The following is a 17,644-nucleotide window of genomic DNA, read 5'->3' on the forward strand; positions in this document are numbered from 1 at the left end:
CCCAACACCTCCGTGAAAATGTGTTATTATTTCAACTGAAATGGTGCAACAGCATCGTGTCTTCGGGTTCTATTTGACCAAATAGCACTTCATTAAATTTTGAAGCAAGCTAAATGTAGAAACCATTTTAATTATCCTCACTACGACTAAGTGCACACCTGCCGGGCGAACCACACTTAAACCGTAACAACGGACTACACTTCTCAACGTGCAGCAAAGGCTTCACCAGCTGGATAATCAAGGCGAGCTCTTTAATTTAAAGCTTCATTATCCTACCATTGCCCTTCATTCCTGGCCAGTCTGTCCTCGAATCGCAGAAGGATGTTCTTTTTTATTTCCTTACAAAAATAGACCGACCCCTACCGCATCTTTCTCTGATCCTTCCCCAGCTACCAGCATCCTTCTGCCCTTCACTGCGAGCTGCACTGTAATCTATTTGTGCATCTGACAAGAGGTGCCCCAACCCGGCGTGTGTGCTCGGACCTGGGAGGATGTGTACATGCATTCCTGGGTCCTTCTACCCTACAACGGGGACCCCTTCAGCACCGTCCAGTGAACCGAGGACAAATAAATTCAACCATAACGTGTCTGTAATTTCCCATCAGCATCACCGTGCACCGTGAACACACACACGTTAAGAGAGTCCCATCGTGCATAAGCAGTGTGTGTGTTGAAAAATCCTTTAATCTCCCGACGGAGTCGGAGGGTTTGTCTTGGTCAAGTTTCCGGTCCTTTTCGAGGTTTCCGTCATCCCACTTTGACTGGCGGTCGCTTTCTTTGAGGTGGAGGTGGCAGAGTATCATCCTTCTTTTTGTGTTCGCTCTCATTTTTTTAAATGTCGTACTACACAGGTCACCCACGCGATGCCTCTGCCATCTATTTGCTTGCAATGTTTGTTCAACCGTACCCTTTTTAGCCACGGTTCAGCTAAGCGGCAGCGTGCCGAGCCGTCCTGAGGGCAATTATTCAAATTGTTCAAATGGTTGGCGCGTGTTAGACTGTGGCGAGAGTTACGCCAAGGAATCGCAACAATGTATTGGACGGCATCGTTGGCCTCAGAAGGATTATAAATTTTGTAAAAATTATAGTAATTTGCGCCTCAACCTACCTAAACTATTTTGATGTATTTATTTTGATATGTTGTATTAAAATAATTAATTAAAATTTTATCTCAAACTTTTGGACTTCATAATGGCTTGTTTTTAGAACGGCAGGCAATTTTATATCAATGCTTGTGTTTGAATGTTTGTCACTTTGCACTTTGAATGTTATATAGAAGTGTCTAATTTATTGTTTCAATTGTCTTTAACGCAAAAGGTTTTTCATTTGTTGACAAATTAACTGCGCTTACGATAAATTGGGCGTTGTTAAATGAATTTCTATACTTAAATCGATTGTAGTGAGTATTTAATATGTGCCAAAACAGTTATTAGGATATACAATAAAGGTAAATGTTTGATTGTTTGCAAAACACGTATTTGGAGAGAAATACTTCATTTTGTTAGATTTATTGAATGTGGTTTGGCGGGGTTTTACGATTGTGCTTAGTTAAGATATCGTAAAGAAGGATGGATTTGTGCAACATTCGTCAAAGGGTAGGACATAGCAACAAGCGTCAAACTCCTGACTGTAAGTAATACTGACTATACTGCTTTTGGGGTAAACCAATAAGTCATAAATAAGCAGCTCAATTTAATGGCGGATGGCAGGGCAAGACGGACTACAATCCGGGGTGAAAAAGAAAATAAGAAACAATTTCGATAGTAAGCAATTTAGCTTAACCAAGCGATGTTGAAAGTATAGGTGGGAATGTTTTGCTGTAACTGGTAAAACGTCAACTTGTACGACTTAACAACATTCCTGTCATGGGTTCAAGTCCCGAATGGACCGTGCCCGCCCATACGTAGGACTGTCAATCCTGCTACGGGTAACTAATAAGACACTGAAAGCCAAGCCTAATAGTGGTATAGGCAAGCCTCCAGCTACCGACAATGGTTGTAGTGCCAAAGAAGACGAAGAACTTTTAACTAGTCATTTGTTTTAGATAGTTTTACTCTTTCAACCCAGTTCAACCCATTACGGGCATGTTATTGATTCATTCGAGTTGACAACTGTACCATGGGACCGCCCTATGAGTTCTTTTTTAGTAGTTTTAAATAAATTGTTATATTACAACAATCAGACGATTCGCTACTAGTTTCTGTTACTAATTACTCATGGAAAAGTAACTAGTTAGCTTTACTTTTTATTTTAAATACTTCCATCTCTAGCGAGTAGCGCACAGATTTGCAGAAAATGTTGAACTAAAATGTACTATTTACTATGCATACAGGGTTTTCCAGGAGTTCTCATAGCTGTGGGACACTTTATTGATTCTTTGTTACATATAAATAAAGTTATTGTAATGGGAATTGGACTCTCTAGTACTCTTGTTGGACAAAACCAATAGCAATTTCCGACGAGCCTGTCCAAAAAGGGTGCCATAGAGTTCAATTTCCAAAGTATGAATTACACTTCCAATGTGAAAGAGTCTAGGAAGTGTCCCACAACTATGAGAACTCCCGGGAAAACCCTGTAAATTCCGCTTGAAACAAGTGTAAGAACATTGGCATTGCATTGTTAGACGACAAAATTTATGTTTTGGTTACATGCGAAAGCCAAACTACATTGCGATCAAATTCCCTCTTTCAGTGAACGAATTGTGGCTTGCGTTTGTGTCCCGGTTCTATGTTGGGATTATTCAAATTTTGCTACTTGCTATCACTACTTACATTTGAGACGAGACGCGTACGTTACGGCTTCGGTTCTTTGCAAGTGCTGCTGCTGCTGCTACTGTTGTGAGGCGGGATCGCTCTTCATCAATGTCCGTGCCGTGGTCCGCTTTCCCGCGCAGCACGCAGCATAAATCATCGTCCCGGGGTGTCAGTTTTCCTTCTCCCGTTGCACGGTGGTACGGCGCACAAAACTAAACAACGGCAGCGGTGAAGAACAACAGATCATCCTAGCTGCTGCCTAGCTACAGCAAACACGTTCCCCTTGTCACGGAGTCTCTGTCTCTCTCTCTGTCTCTCTCACTTGCCTCCGGTGCACTGGAGGACGGGAGAAGCGTGAAAACTTAAGCATAAAACATGACCACCACCAGTCCCGCGGTAGAGGGAGAAATGGTCCGTGGTCCGGCCCCCTCGTCAGTCGGCCGGATACACAGATAACAAGCATAACAGACGGTAGTTGGCAGTAATAACAAACACGCAAAAAAACCCCAACAGGCACACACACATATACACGCACGCACACTCTCTAACCGCGTCAGCGCGTAATGGTAGCCGCTGCTGCCACCAGCGGACAGTGGTGTGGTACAAAAAAAAAACACTTGGCAAATGCCAGGAGAATTTGCAACCATTGGCTCAGGATGGCTGGTAATGTAATTCGCTTGACATCGTGTCACTTGTTTCTCTTCATTATCACGTGCTTGTGCGGTCAGGGGGGTGTGTGTGTGCGCGCTCTGGTGCCTCTGGGTGCCGAGGAATGTTGCGAAACCGGGTCGCTGTTCTTGCTTCGGCCATATTTAATGCGCGCTCGTCGTGTTGTTGCTGAAGGATTTATGTTCTGTCCCTCCTGTTTTTTTGTTGGTGCGGAGGGCGTCCTGCACATCACTCACGCTGTCCGCAACACGACAACACGGGGGTTGGGGGATGAATTGGGGTTACAACAATAGCGAAGCGTTATGGGGGTTATATCTCGAGTGGCGGTTGGGCCCGGTTTCATCTTCACCGGTGCCTCCGGTCTCAACCAGCCCCCGCCTCCCATCTCATACGTACACGGGCAGCCGCTGATCGATGGTATCGCTGGTGGTGTGTGTGCTCGTATCGGTCGTCGTATCGACGGTTGTCGTGCAATCGGCGGCCCCGATAGAGATGTCCTCCGTCCTCGGCAAGCTTCTGCTCGAAGCGGACGGCGATGGCAGCGAGGACGGGACCGGTGATGGCCCTGCCGGTGCTGGCACGATGTGGTTGTTGTTCAGTCGATTATCGGGCTCCTCCCGGGGCGCCCCCTTCACGATCGCACCAGCCGGTTGCACTGGCGATAGCTTGCTTTGATTATTATTGCAGTTATCGTGATCGTTGCTAGTGGCAGCCACCGCCGGTTGGTGGCGGGAGGTGCTCGGGCGGCTGTTTGCGTTGCTGCCGCTATTACTGCTACGGTTGCAGTTGTTGTTGTTGTTGATGCTGTTGAGATTGAAAACGGGCTGGTGTGCGTTTTTGCCAGCGCTAGGCTTCCCCCAGCCCGGTTGGGTGACGCTGTAGTTGATGCTGTAGCCGGCGCTGGCATGGTTCGTACTGTCCGTTGCCGTGTACGTGGCAGAATTGGACGATGAATGGTACGGGCTGGCGGGGTTGCTACCGTCCATTCCTGCTTGTCCATCTCGGTTGCCTTGTCATACCTTCTCGGTCAGCCCACTGCTGTTGTTTGCCGCGGTGCTCGTACTGGTGGTGGTGGTGGTAGTGGTCGGTTGCGCTGTAAAGCTGCGGTGTGGTAGAAGAAAGCAGAAAGGGAGGGTGGTAAAACGATGGGTGAGAAAATTAAGCAAATAAAGCAACGAAAACAAGCCACCGTCCCGTCGTGTATAGTGGAAGTGTGGCGGCACCCGAGATTGCTTAACTCGGGCACGTAGCGAACAACTTCAAAGCAGGTCGGCCACTGCGGATGAAATCATTTTTATCACGTTGTGTCGGTGCATGCATGTTGCATTATTAGATTCGACTGTAATCAAATTTTGTTGATTGCTGCCAAATAAAATTAACAAAACAAAACTTTTAACCCATCAACGCTAATGAAAACAAATGGGCAAACTATAAACACATCATAAGGATATATTTCAAACTGTGGTAATCTTTGTGTTCAAATGTGAAACTAAAATTTAATGGTAACTGTTTATTGTTAATCAACTGTCATGATTGGTTGTTAACAATCGATCTTTTTTCACATCTTTTTACAAAAAATGTGTACAATAAATTATTAAAAACATTGTTGCATTGCTCAAAAGATTTATTTTAACATAAATTATTGCTTTTGAAATTATAAACTTAACAACATAAAATAACCCAATGTGTACATAATAAAAATAATTAAAAGCAATTTAGCGTTTTGGCCCGTTAAATAAAACTAAATAATAACCTTTTTAGTAAATACATTATATGTTTATGTAAACGATAGGTTTACAATCCTTAAAAATAAAGCACGGAATTTTCTCAAGGGATCAATTACAAAAAAAAAATATTTTCTTTTCAAAACAAACACTTAGATAAAGGAAAAAATATTACACACTTCTAGACAATAACATCTAAAGGGAAGAGCACAACTTATCAAAAAAATAAAAAAACAAATCGAAAAAAATTGAAATGTTCAACGAATCAATGATGACTTTATGATGAACCTTTGAGATATTATTTTCAAAATGTTTCAAAAAACAGCATTTTATAGCTCTGTACGCATTCAGGGTGTTTGAAATCATAGTGTAATTAAGTTAATGTAAGCCATTAATATTCCATTAATGATTAATGTCCATCAAATTGAACAAAATATAATAATAGTAATTTTCCTTACGTAGCCAGAAACAATTATGGAGCCATGGAGCCGCCTGGTACTTTTCAACTAGAAAGTGGCTGCGTACGTTAGCGATGACGCGTGTCAGGATAACAGTTTGATGGAATTAATCAGTGCCTGGTTTGAATTTAGCGTAAATATTCACACAAACAACGCAATATAACTTTTGTTTTATCTAAATGTAGACAAAAAAGCCCATAAGCAATTTAGCTCGATCTGTACACCTCTTCCACCTTCCCAGAAGTGATACAAAACGATGAAAAACTTCCCAAAATAAATCATCATTGATCGCAAGCCCTTGCGGGAGCACAAAGTTACCCGACAGGCAAATCCTAATAGTGTGTCCACTAATCACCACCACCCGCCAGAAACGTACACAAACAACAGTCTCTCGCCACAACGGCAAACCACACGGACATCAAACCAGATGGACCCAAAAAAAACAAGACCCAGCAAAAAGTGTAACAAAGTTTTGACGTTGCCTGCGTTGTTTCGATTTCGTTGCAAATCTCGCATGTGGTTGTGTTGTGTTCGAACACAGGCATGTGCCCGCTCGAGGGAAAATTCCGGGGAACGTCGGAAGAGCGAAAGGGACTCAGAGAGGTGGGATGATTTTTACCATTAAAAAAACAACAAAACAAAACAAGTACCACAAAACTCACCCGATCGAGTTGGCCGTTCCCGAGTAGCAACTGTTTGTGCCGCTGTGTCCATCCTCCGTCACGCCGCTGTGCTCCTTCACCGAGTCGTCCTTGGTGTGTTTGTGCCGGTGCGAACCGCTGCCACTGCCACCGCCCGCGCCACCACCGGCGCCACCGCCGAACGATTTGCCGAGCGGACTTTTCATGGTAAAGTAGCCGCCCGGTTTCGGCTTCAGATGGCGATTGTTCATTTCCATGTGAACAATTTTCATAAATTCAATTTGAGCAGCGAGTTTCTGAATTTCTTCCTTTTGGGAAAAACACACACACACACACGCAAACGTCCGATTGGCCGCAATCAGGATAGTGCCGGTCGAGTTGAGGCGAGTTTTCCGATTGGATGCACAAATCCAGGTGGAAAAAAGGAGGAGAGAAAAATATGCATAGCAAAAGTCCGGTTAAGTGAAGTGTCGAATGCAAATGGCATTGGGAGAAAATTGAAAAATCAGCTGTCAGGAGCCACACACACACACTCACACTGGTTGTGGTCATAGCTATCACCGGTGTTAGCCTTACCTTCAGCTCTTCATTTTCCTGATATAGGTCGGCCGTTTCCTCCGGCACCAGTCCGATGCCGTTCAGTGAGAAGGACGCCGTGATGCCCCGCTTCCGGGCCCGCTGATCCCACTGGTCACCCTGGCCGCGCAGTATACGCAGCACTTTCGGCCCGAACACGAGCGCTATCGTGACCGAGGTGGATAGCTGCGTACGTATGAAGCCGAGCAGGTATTTAATATCCGGCCCAGCCTGCGGGAAAATGAACAAGCTGCGAAGCGAGGAAGAATTTCGAAGGCGAAGAAGAAGAAAAAGAAGAAGAAAAAGCGGAGGATTAATTTTTCAGCTAAAATCACCCTCACTAATGGGCAGTAGAGAGCAGAGGGGGAAATGGTTGAGTGTTTAAGAGCTTCAGCTTTAGCAGGCCCCGGCTGGAAGGTCATTTCGGCAGCTTAAAACCAGTCGGGCCAACTTACCGGAGGCAGTAAAACATGCGTAGGGAGGGGGATGGGGAGTGACATAAAATTCGCCGGGGCCTTTTGGAAGACTAATCGATACTCACTGGAATGCTACCATGGTCGTGTTGACCAGGGCAATGTTGTAGATGGCGTAGGAGATGAGCTTCGCCTCGTTGTATAGCGATTCGGCGTTGCGCACGTTGTAGCAGACGCGTATACCCCAGGCAAGAAACAGTACCTCGCCGATGGCCAAACTGTGGTCCCACCAGTTGTACGAGCACTGCTTGAATATCAACCCGTACTGGTCCTCGATCTGCAAGAGATGTGTGAGAGAGAGAGAGAGGGAAAGGGCAAACGGGTATGGAAATTTAGAACTCTTCACACAGACAAAAAAAAACACAACAAAACATTCGCTTTAAGATGCTGGTAGCTGGAGCTGAAAATCACATAAAAATGTTGTTTTTGTACGGTTTCTTTGCTTTTGTTGGAGCTCACACTTTTATAGCCAAATGCTGTCTGCAGTCAGTTGATGCTGAGCTTTTTTTCTTGTTTTTATACTGCATATAATCGGATAAAAATGGATTAAATTGCAACATTAAACAGTCGTTAGCGCGGTTTTGCTGAAAATTAACTTTAAATTGAATTTCTATACAACCAATTCAACGGTGCTACAATGAAGTTCTTACTTGGTGTATAAAACTTCCTAAAGCATATAAAAGGCTTTGCAGTTGACTGATATTTAGTGGAAGCTAATGTTGAATGGTGGTACGAGTTTTGGAAGATTTTTTTAAAATTAATTTATCTTTGGTACATTTGTAGCCTGTCTTTTTCCTACATTATAGGTAGGTTGAAGGAAATTTTAGACTTAAAAGTGGTTTGATAATTTAAAAATTAAACTATGTCTTCGTTGCTGGATATGAGTGGTACATTATAGAACAAAGTGTGTAACATTGCTGGACTACGGCATGGAGTTGAACAGTAGAAAAATATTAATATAAATTACTTTCGTGTGGCAATAATAATTAAAATTATGCTTTTTCTTTTACTTTGAACAACAGTTCAAGTCATACAAAATATACATGTCCCTTTGCATGTCTGAAAAACAACAAACTAAATGTGTAAAACCCACCTACGTAGGGGTGACTCGTACGTACGTGTGAAACCGTCCAAGATTTCACCTATCTCGAGGCAAAGGTCAGCACAAACTGCAGCATGGAAGCTGAGTTGCGTGCAAGAATGCTGGCTACCAACCGGTCATTCTATAGCCTGAAAAAGCAGTTTAATTCAAAGAACCTGTCGCAACGGACGACTCTCGATTCACTGCCCAGGGTGAAGCGTATCAAGCTGGCCAGGCTCCGGTGTAGTGATAGGGAAAATGAAGTTTTTGCCGGAATCGATTCCTCCTAGCTCCGAAGTATTCTGGAATCAAATCCGGATCAGTTTCCAGAATCGATTCTGGGATTGGAATTGGCTCCGGAATTGGCTACAAAATCAGAATCGGCTTCGAAATCGGAGTCAGTTTCGGAATCTCCATAAGAATAGGCGTTTGGTCCAATGATTGCCACGTATTGATTGACGCAAAGAATCCAAGTTTACTTATAAACGGTACATTCCCATGAAGATTTCCGGATTGATTTCCCTTCTGAAACTTCTTACAGGATTTCCCACGATTTATTGGTCAGTTCCCATAATTTTTTGGGCTCGTTTCACGATTTATTCATCGTATCCCATAGATGTTTGGTTCGTTCCCATAATTGATTGGAATCGTCCGAATGGATATCAATACAATTGAACCAAAAAATTCTGAGAAACGGCCAAAAAATCGTGGAAACGCACCAAAAAATATGGGAACCAACCAAATATTGATGGGAACCAACCAATAAATCGTGGGAAAACCCTGTATTTCAATTCAAGAACTGATTCTTATTCCGGAGCTGATTCTAATTCTGGAGTCAATTCTGATACCGTTACTGGAGCGATTCCCAGGTCGAGTCCGATCTTGGAGCCTGGCTCCGGTGGAATTGGCTCCGGTGTCAAATCCGGAATCGGTTCCGGATTCGGGTCTAGAATAGGAATCGATTTCAGCAACGGCATCGACTCCGGAATTGATTCCGAGCTCCCACCACTACTCCGGTGGGCTAACACATGGAATTACACATGGAATCGGACGAGGAATCAAGGCTTTCGCAATGCTAACGTGGAACACTTCAACAATGTGAGATATTTCGTTTATTTCGAGAATATAATAATGCTTACAGTGTCTGTTGCGAGTAAATAAAAGTATTGGTGTATTTTTCTCTGATTCTGCTTACTTCTATGCTTTTATTCTTAATATTTTATTTAACTGAGGCATAATTTAAAGGATTTGAGTATTTTACGGAAGGTTTAAACATATCATTATGCTTCAAACAGTTGTTTTCAATTGTTAAACCGAACAGAGGAAACCCTTGCTTCATGCATTTACTAGGCAGCAGCGAGAGCATTAAATATTTATTGAATTTTAAAATCAAAGCTGTAGAGCTTTTCAATTATTCGGATCGCAACGCAAATTAGGCTATGCTTTACACGCATACCCTTCTCGATAGTCCTAACAAGTGCCAGACGCATCCTTGAGGCTGACAGTTCCGAGGAACAAGCTTCATTCATTTCCAATCATTTGTGTGATGTATAAATTATGTATTTCTTAACTTTATTTGATGATATTTATTTTCCCGGCGGTTGCGCTGCCTAGCGCACATAACTCGCTCACTAATAGTTTACCTAGATTTCGTTCCCTTACGTGACCCAATCAAAGTCCCAGTAAAAGTTGCTCACAGATTCACATCCAGCACATCCGAAGTGCCGGGGCCGGGAAACCCTAGCGACGTTTATAGGCAAACATAACAAATAAAACGTGCTGGAATGGGTCTTCTTTTCCGAGCCCATTGCCTGGCCCTTAATGAGGGGAAAACAGAAATCTACCCACGCAGCCTGGGAAGGAGAGAAAGAGAGGGTTGCACGGTAAGCTCACCGACACCATTTTGCACCGCACCGAAAAGCATCCGTAGAGCAGACGTAGCGTTGTCCGCGTACGTGCTAAAACAGCAACGCCGGAACAAGTTTGGTGATAATGATTTTATGGCTGCCCGGAGGAGTAATTAAGCGGATTATTAAAAATGTATTGCTCGTGCCCGATGTGTTGTCGAGCTGGCCCGATTTACACGGTGACCGGTAGAAACGGTCAGTGGGATCGCATCGGCCGGGGGTCGATTCCCGCAATCAGTTGGGCGGTACCGTACGGAGCGTTTCCGGTGGTCGGTGGTGCAAGGTAGAGTAATAATAACCCTGCTGCCCTGAAATGCTCGCTCGTGTGCCGCTTACAGGTTGAAACGTTTGGCGTAAATTAGGAACGATAGAGAATTCTATTACACCCCAGCGGTTGCTCATTCTACCGTCGCATAATTGCGTATGTAGATGCGCCTTTTCGTGTCCTGCACGATGGTAGAATTAAATTTCAATCGTATACATGTGTGTGTGTCAACTTACCCGTTCTGCGGTCGGCGGTGCCGACAGTGTCCAGGTGCCAAGGTAGATAAACATGACCAGCAGTATCGGGACCATCCACTGCAGCAGCTGCTTGTCGGTGAGCTTCACCTTGTGCGCGGACTTGACGCGGTAGGTCAGCGAGACGCGCCAGGTCTTCATCAGCAGCGCCGTGTACGTCACGCAGAAGCCCATGTGCCGCGTCCATTTCGTAGCGATGCACGAGTAGGTGTCGAGGATCGGAAAGATGGCCGCCATCTCCAGGTACATGAAGGCACAACCGAGCAGCGTGATGGTGAGAAAGATTGGGCTGGCCACCTTGAACACTTTCACCTTCCGGTGCTGATACATGTACAGTGCGAGCACGACGGTAAACCCGGCGCACATGACGGAGAAGGTGAGCAGTGTCGTTCTGTTCGCGGTCGGGGTTTGGAGAATAAATGCGATGTGTGAGCATGAGTTTCGATCGATTTGTTAGCTGTTTCAATTGAGCGTCATTTCGTAGTTTAATTATGGGGGTTTGGATTTAACTGAACTGTAAATTTAATTATAATATTGAGAAAAAGTGTATGTGTCATTTCCATTTGCTACTGAAGTACTGATACGCGGTGCAAAATCTCAAAATTCCTGGTCGCAAAATGCTTGACGGTAAAATCCTAGGTCGCAAAATTCTTCAATGTTACGAAAAGTTCTACAAGATAATTTCAAACAGTTACTCTTTACTGCGTAAAGCTTGTAGAGTTCAACTAAATACGTGTTAAGCGTAGTAAACAAACATCCAACGCCGAAGTAAAATAGTATTGCTTAAGTAAAGGAAATTTTAAGCTGAATTTTCGTCTTTCTATGAAATCTGATAGATGGGATTGAGAGCAGTAGGAAAAAATAGTCTTTTTCCGAGATACGCGGTCAATGTGTTCCTGAGGAATCCGCGCAATTTACTACTTTTATACTTTTATATTTACATTTACTACTTTTATACACTTTATCATTTATCTGATACGATTCGTGCAGGAAATTCTGACATTGGGGCCCTTCATGATTCCAGTATGTTTTTTGTATGGAGTTTGACAGTCGGAGGCTGAAATCATGTAAACACTCCATACAAAACCACACACAAAACTAGCCTGCAATTTTCAGTCTAGATTATTCTAACCTCAAAGCTAGAATTATATTCGAGTACGTGCTCGAAAAAATGGCAAAACAAGGTGGTGTTTACATTTACTCCAAGGTGCATTAAAGAGATCTGGTGATGGAATCCAGAATCAAAGTGTATGTAGTCCAGGTGGTCTCATAGCATGGTTTTTATAACCAAATTTGAATATCACTTTTTGACAGAACGGGTGAAAACTTGCTCAAACAAGCTTTCTGGAGGCTTGACGAGTACACAAAACACTTTAAAAATTTTTTCATTCAGAAACAGAAGCGATAAAAATCAGCCTTCTAAATTCATAAACCTTGGGATAAATCCATTTGTATATTATATCGACGGACCCTATTTCTGGCTTTTTAGCGGCTTATTTTTTTTAGCAAAAATACAATTGCTAAATTCGTCGGACAATGCTTGAAGCAAATTGAATTGATTTGGCATTTGATCTGTCAAATTTAGAAAACCGTGTACCTCCGAATCAGCGTATGTCAAGAACCACGTTACTCTGGAACAGACTGAATATTACATACTCAAATAGTGTTAGAGTTAGAGTCAGAAAATGATTAAAATATACAAATACAGCGAAAAGAAACAGCACATTCAAAGTAGAAATCAGACTAAGGTAATGGTCAGAACCTCGCAGCATGTGGCAAGACATGAGTTTTCTCAATTTTATACCTGTTTGAGGTATTTTTATGAGATAGGTTTGAAGTATGGGATAAAAAAACACTGAATTAGGAGCAATTTGCGTGTGAGTCTGTCGGTCAATTATCTTTAACACTGAGTACTGAATAACAAAAAAACCCTACGAGCTCTTTCCTCTTTTTTTTCTCTCACCTGAAAGCCCAATTGTAGCTCGCCAGGCAGGGTTCCGGTCCGGTGCAGGTCGCACAACCGGGGGCACACCGTACACACACAAACACCTCCTTGTAGTACGTGCTGATGTTGTCCCGGTACTCCTGGTACGCCACCTCCATGATGCTGCCATTGAACCCATCCGGATGGCGGAACGAGTAGAACCCGTCCTTGCACCGGCACTGGTACGCACCGCGCGTCCATCCATTCACCACCGTCTGCAAGGTGGTGCCACCGGTCAGCAGCACGCTCGGGCCACCGCTACCGTTAACGATGCTACCGCCGAGCGTCATCAGCGGCCCAGTCCCGTTCGGGCCGACCGTTAGCGACGCGGGGCTGATGACGCTCGTCACGACCGGCCGGTACTCGCACCGCATGCTGTGCACGTGGCACTTGTGCGAACCGTGAAACGCCTCGATCTGGCGCATCTGCTCGTCCTCGCCGAGCTTGAGGTTGCGCACGAACGGGTAGTACTGGCGGAGGTGCTGATTGTAGCTGAGGATTTCGAACCGGTTCGGATTGTTGCACTGGTTCACCTGCAGATCGCTGATGTCGATGTCGATGCTTAGGAAACCGCGAATGCTGTGGAGGGGGAGCAGAGGAAAAACCGAGCAATGGTGGGTTGCGCCAGCGGCATTCAGCCGGAAGAGAATAATTACCCGTGCCGGCCCATCGGTGGGATGGCGACGCTGTACGAGAGGATCCACTTCTTCTGGCCGCAGGAGTAGTACGGGTAGGTCCACCAGCCTTTGTAGGAAATGTCCGGCGGGGTCGGTGTAAACTTGGGCGACCTGAGACCGGGCGAGGACGTTTCATCCTCAAACCTTCAGGCGCAAAACAATCGAGGAGGAAGGGAGGATGAGTTAGCACACAGGAAGCAAGAAACAACAGTTCACTCTACCTACCACGGATAGCTGGGGTCGGGCTTGGTGCCGATCGCTATACCTTCCGCCTCGATACGCAACGGAGTGCCCATACCGCCCGGTTCCTTGTTCCACCAGACGGAGTTGGTGAGCAAACCGTCGGTAACGTTGATCGACAGAATCCGCGCACTGGTGACGTACGCGTCGGACAGCAAACCCTTCGCCAGTGCGTCCAGCAAACCTGAGCCAGGGGGAACAGAGAACAGGAGGGGTTAGCGTGCGCGGTCGTTTGTTTTACAAACAATCGATCGGAATCACAGTGGTGTGTAGCACTAACGCTGGCACAAAATCTGTTGTAATACCATTCAAAGCTTATCGGAGAGAGATTAAATCATAGAAATAGCATCCACCTCACGCTTGGACAGCCCTATCAATCACGTCCTATTGCTTGTCAGTTAATTGTGCTTAGCAATTTTGTGCACCAATTATATCCTGCTTAGTGCAAGGATACAGGCGATTATAGGCTGAGAGGGCTAGAGCACAGCATTGGAATTGTTCGTGCTAAACTGGTGGAAACATATTATTGTAACGCCACCGAGAGGCTTCCGTGGAGCGAACCCTTGAATCCTACTGTGGCTCTAGACGCCCAACCGCAACAGGTTTGTTTGTGCCGCGCGGCACAATCAGCAACATCATTATTGGCAAACAATACTAGTGCCGCCGGTGCCACATTCGCGCATTCGTTCGTAAGTGATGAGTGGGAGCGGGAGCGGTGGGGGCAATTTTCCAACCAGTCAATCACTTCAGCTTCAGGAGAAACATCTTCGGCGTTATTAGATTGATTTCTCGAGTGTGATTAGTGATGGAAGGCTGCTCGTTTCTGTTGCTGAAGCTCATTAGACACATGCCACCGTTCCTACGAGGAACCCAAACGACCTCTCTTCCACCCCAGTGCCCAGAAACACATAATCTTGCCACTCTCGACGTCATTGCCAACCGGGGTAGTCTGCGTAGCAAAAGAGAGTCGGAAGGGCGTGATGAACTACGGAAGTTTGCTGATTGCGTCAAACGAATGTGCCACCGGGAACGGGGCAAAACTTTCGCCTCCTTAGCCCGCGCGCGTGTGTCGATGTTAATTATTAATCGTGCACATCTCGGCACATTTCCCACCTCTCCGTACTTACCGTTGTGGCGTGACACACCCACGTCCTGCAGTACGACCGCGGCCAGATCCGCCTTCTGGCGAGCGCCGGTGTAGCGCTCCGGGTTGAGCGTTATCTTTAGCGGCCGGTAGAGCTTCGTCAGGCAGAGGGCGCCCAGGTTTTCCGTCGCGATGTCGTGTATTGTTTGCAGAGAGTCTTCGATCGCTTCCTAAAAGAAATAGGTAAGGGGGGAGAGAATAGTAGAGTAGAGGGTAAAGGCAAACAAACGAGCCAACCGGGCCCAAATGCGCACTAGTGACGAGATGATAGTGACGTACGAAGCGAGATCCGCGGGTGTGTGCGCTACAGAACGCGGTCGAGCGCGAAAAGGCGTTCTTTCTGCCTCGAAAGGTTTATTTGATCCTATTTTCTCTCCATTGTTTGACGGTCGAAATGATGTAGCTTTCCAGGGGGGAGATGGTACGACTCCGGCTGTCTTCGTTGTAGTAAACGACCCTGTGGTATTTAAACGACCATGACCGGTTTGTTCTTCATGATTATGTTTACCTCACAAACTTTATCGTCGTTTCGAGCGCGGCAGGGTTGTATTTTGAAGTTTTGCCCCGACTGTTAAAGCGGAGATGCTGCACTAACCAAAGAGGCAGATAGGTTGAAGCTGAAGCATAACCGCAAACGGTTCGAAAGGAACGCCATGGGTGGCAGCCATGAAAAGGTGATAGTTTAAAATTCATAACCTTTACTTTGGCAGGGCAAAAACGAAACTTGTAAAGCATTTGTTTTGAAGAGTGTCTTGCTTTTTGAACGTGTCTCAGGGTTTGGGGATAATATTTTCCTGAAATAAATAATCCTCTCCCAAATGGTTGACATGGCAGGCATGACAGTCATGACAGGATGGCAGGTTGTCTGTATAGGATGACCAGACACACCAGGAGGTGAGTGATTGTTTTCATCCTTTGTTGGGCTCGGGTCCTTAGCATTTTTTTGCTTCAGCTTCTGCATTACTAAATACTACAGGGTGTTCCCGTACAAAAGATGGTTCACGATAGGCACAAAGATTCATTTTTTTTATTGCATTCTGTTTTGTGCACTAAATAATAGTTTCAGATGGTTTGAAACTTTTAAAGTTACAACAAGTAGTTTAAAATAGACTGTTTAGCAAAATTTTATACTTGCAGCTTATTTGATTAAATTGAACTATTTAATTTAATATTAGTTAATGATTTAATTAGTTAATATTTCAAATTAATTTATTATTTAACCATTCTACATTTTACAATTCATTTTAAACAAAAGCTGCTATACAAAATACTGATACTTCGGAAATTGAAACATGATTATAATATTTTGGTTTCAATTTGAGGCCCAGGAAGACCCAACAAATATTTTTACTATACTCGTTTATTCTACAACATGCACTTTAAAAATGCTCCTGAGCTGAAAGCAGTTGTATCTTGTAATTTTATTTCATATTTGTTAGCAAAATATGTTATCTACCTACAGTTTTTGTCAAAATCAAGCTCTTATTTTGGTCGCATGAAACTTGTTTGGGAACATAAAGGCCGGGCTACATTATCCTTAGTCGCTAGTGTAATTTAGATTTTCACTAGCGCACCTGGTGGCGGCTGACCGAAGCATTTTTCCAAACAATTTGGAGCCGCTTCAGAAAATATGTTATTTTTTCATGTTTTTTTACTTACATCGGACGAGAAATGTTTTGTAAATGGTATATGCACATGTCTTGCACGCATTGCATCCATTTTTTATGACTAAAAACGATGGAAAAACTACTTAATTTTGATATCCGGCATGACCGTTCCCTCGATGACCAAAAAAGCTTACACCAGCAGCCGCCAGATGCGCTAGTGAAAATCAAAATTACACTAGCAAGTACGGACAGTGTCCCCCGGCCTATAGGCTTTACCAAGAAGTATCATCTTTAGTTTTGTTGCTTTTCTGAAAAAAATGACTGAAGCTCATAAATGTGACCAAAAAAGCTCCACAAGTTTGTTGAATTTTGTCATTGAATATGTGCTGTTTTTTAAATTAATTTCAACTAGCAAGCAAATTTTGCACGGAACACCCTTTATTAAATGATACCAACGAAGGCACTTTAAAATATAGCAGAGATTAAGAAGTCTAAGCCGTGTTGACCGCAGATGATGTGAATCAAAAGTGGTAGCACAATCTGGAAGGCTCCACCAGAAGGCACCATTCCTTCCTTCCTTTCATTCATTCTGTCACAAACCGAAAGCGAACAGGGTAGAGTAGGAAGCAGCGGTTTGGTGAGTTGTTTATTCATCACCGAAACCCCAAAGCGATCTGCTCTGGTTTGATTCCTAGTGTGTGAAGCGGGAGTGAAGCGACACATCGAGGCTATCCCGGCTGATGGATTGAGCAGGTTGAGCGATGCGACATTTTCTTCTTTCTCGCTTCTTGCTGCGCCCTGCTATCACCATGCCTACAAGTGTGACGGTTTTCTGATCAACCATCAACGTACCCGGACGAGTACCTAGTTCACTCATCATCGAGAAAGAGGGGCTCGAAATGCCAACAAGCTGCTTGCAGGCATTCCAGCATACCATGTGCTTCAGTGACTTCACTCCATCCCGAAAAAAAAAAAAAAAAACAGGGCCGTACGGATGGAGAGAAGGGAAAGCTCTCTTTTTACCTTTATAGGAATCTACCCCCTGCCCACCAACCCTCGCGATGCACCCACAAACGCCGCCGACCGAGATTTAGCGACTTCTTTAGCCGCCATCAAAAGCACGGCTTGATTTATTCACCGGGAAAGAGGGAGGAAAGAGTCAAAGAAAGCACGAAATGAAAAAAAAACATA

At 44.5% G+C, this 17,644-nt stretch overlaps 1 protein-coding gene across 8 annotated transcripts in view; it reads right to left on the bottom strand.

The window, feature by feature from the left end:
* The window catches only part of LOC120899626 (probable G-protein coupled receptor CG31760), a 74,655-nt gene that overhangs the window by 14,224 nt on the left and 42,787 nt on the right, over positions 1-17,644 (bottom strand). For 7 of the 8 annotated variants that reach the window (XM_040305689.1, XM_040305690.1, XM_040305685.1 and 4 more), the window contains 9 exons: positions 14,830-15,016; positions 13,688-13,886; positions 13,442-13,606; positions 12,765-13,364; positions 10,784-11,192; positions 7,363-7,571; positions 6,822-7,071; positions 6,267-6,553; positions 2,772-4,523 (listed from right to left, as the gene is read on the bottom strand). In XM_040305689.1, coding sequence (XP_040161623.1) covers positions 4,436-4,523; positions 6,267-6,553; positions 6,822-7,071; positions 7,363-7,571; positions 10,784-11,192; positions 12,765-13,364; positions 13,442-13,606; positions 13,688-13,886; positions 14,830-15,016 — 2,394 coding nt within the window. In that variant the 3' untranslated portion in view covers positions 2,772-4,435. Of the gene's footprint in view, positions 1-2,771; positions 4,524-6,266; positions 6,554-6,821; positions 7,072-7,362; positions 7,572-10,783; positions 11,193-12,764; positions 13,365-13,441; positions 13,607-13,687; positions 13,887-14,829; positions 15,017-17,644 lie in introns of those variants that run through there. The other variant, XM_040305692.1, reaches the window with a different exon arrangement.

The sequence above is a fragment of the Anopheles arabiensis genome, chromosome 3 (genome assembly GCF_016920715.1).
Source record: "Anopheles arabiensis isolate DONGOLA chromosome 3, AaraD3, whole genome shotgun sequence".
Lineage (NCBI taxonomy): Eukaryota > Metazoa > Arthropoda > Insecta > Diptera > Culicidae > Anopheles > Anopheles arabiensis.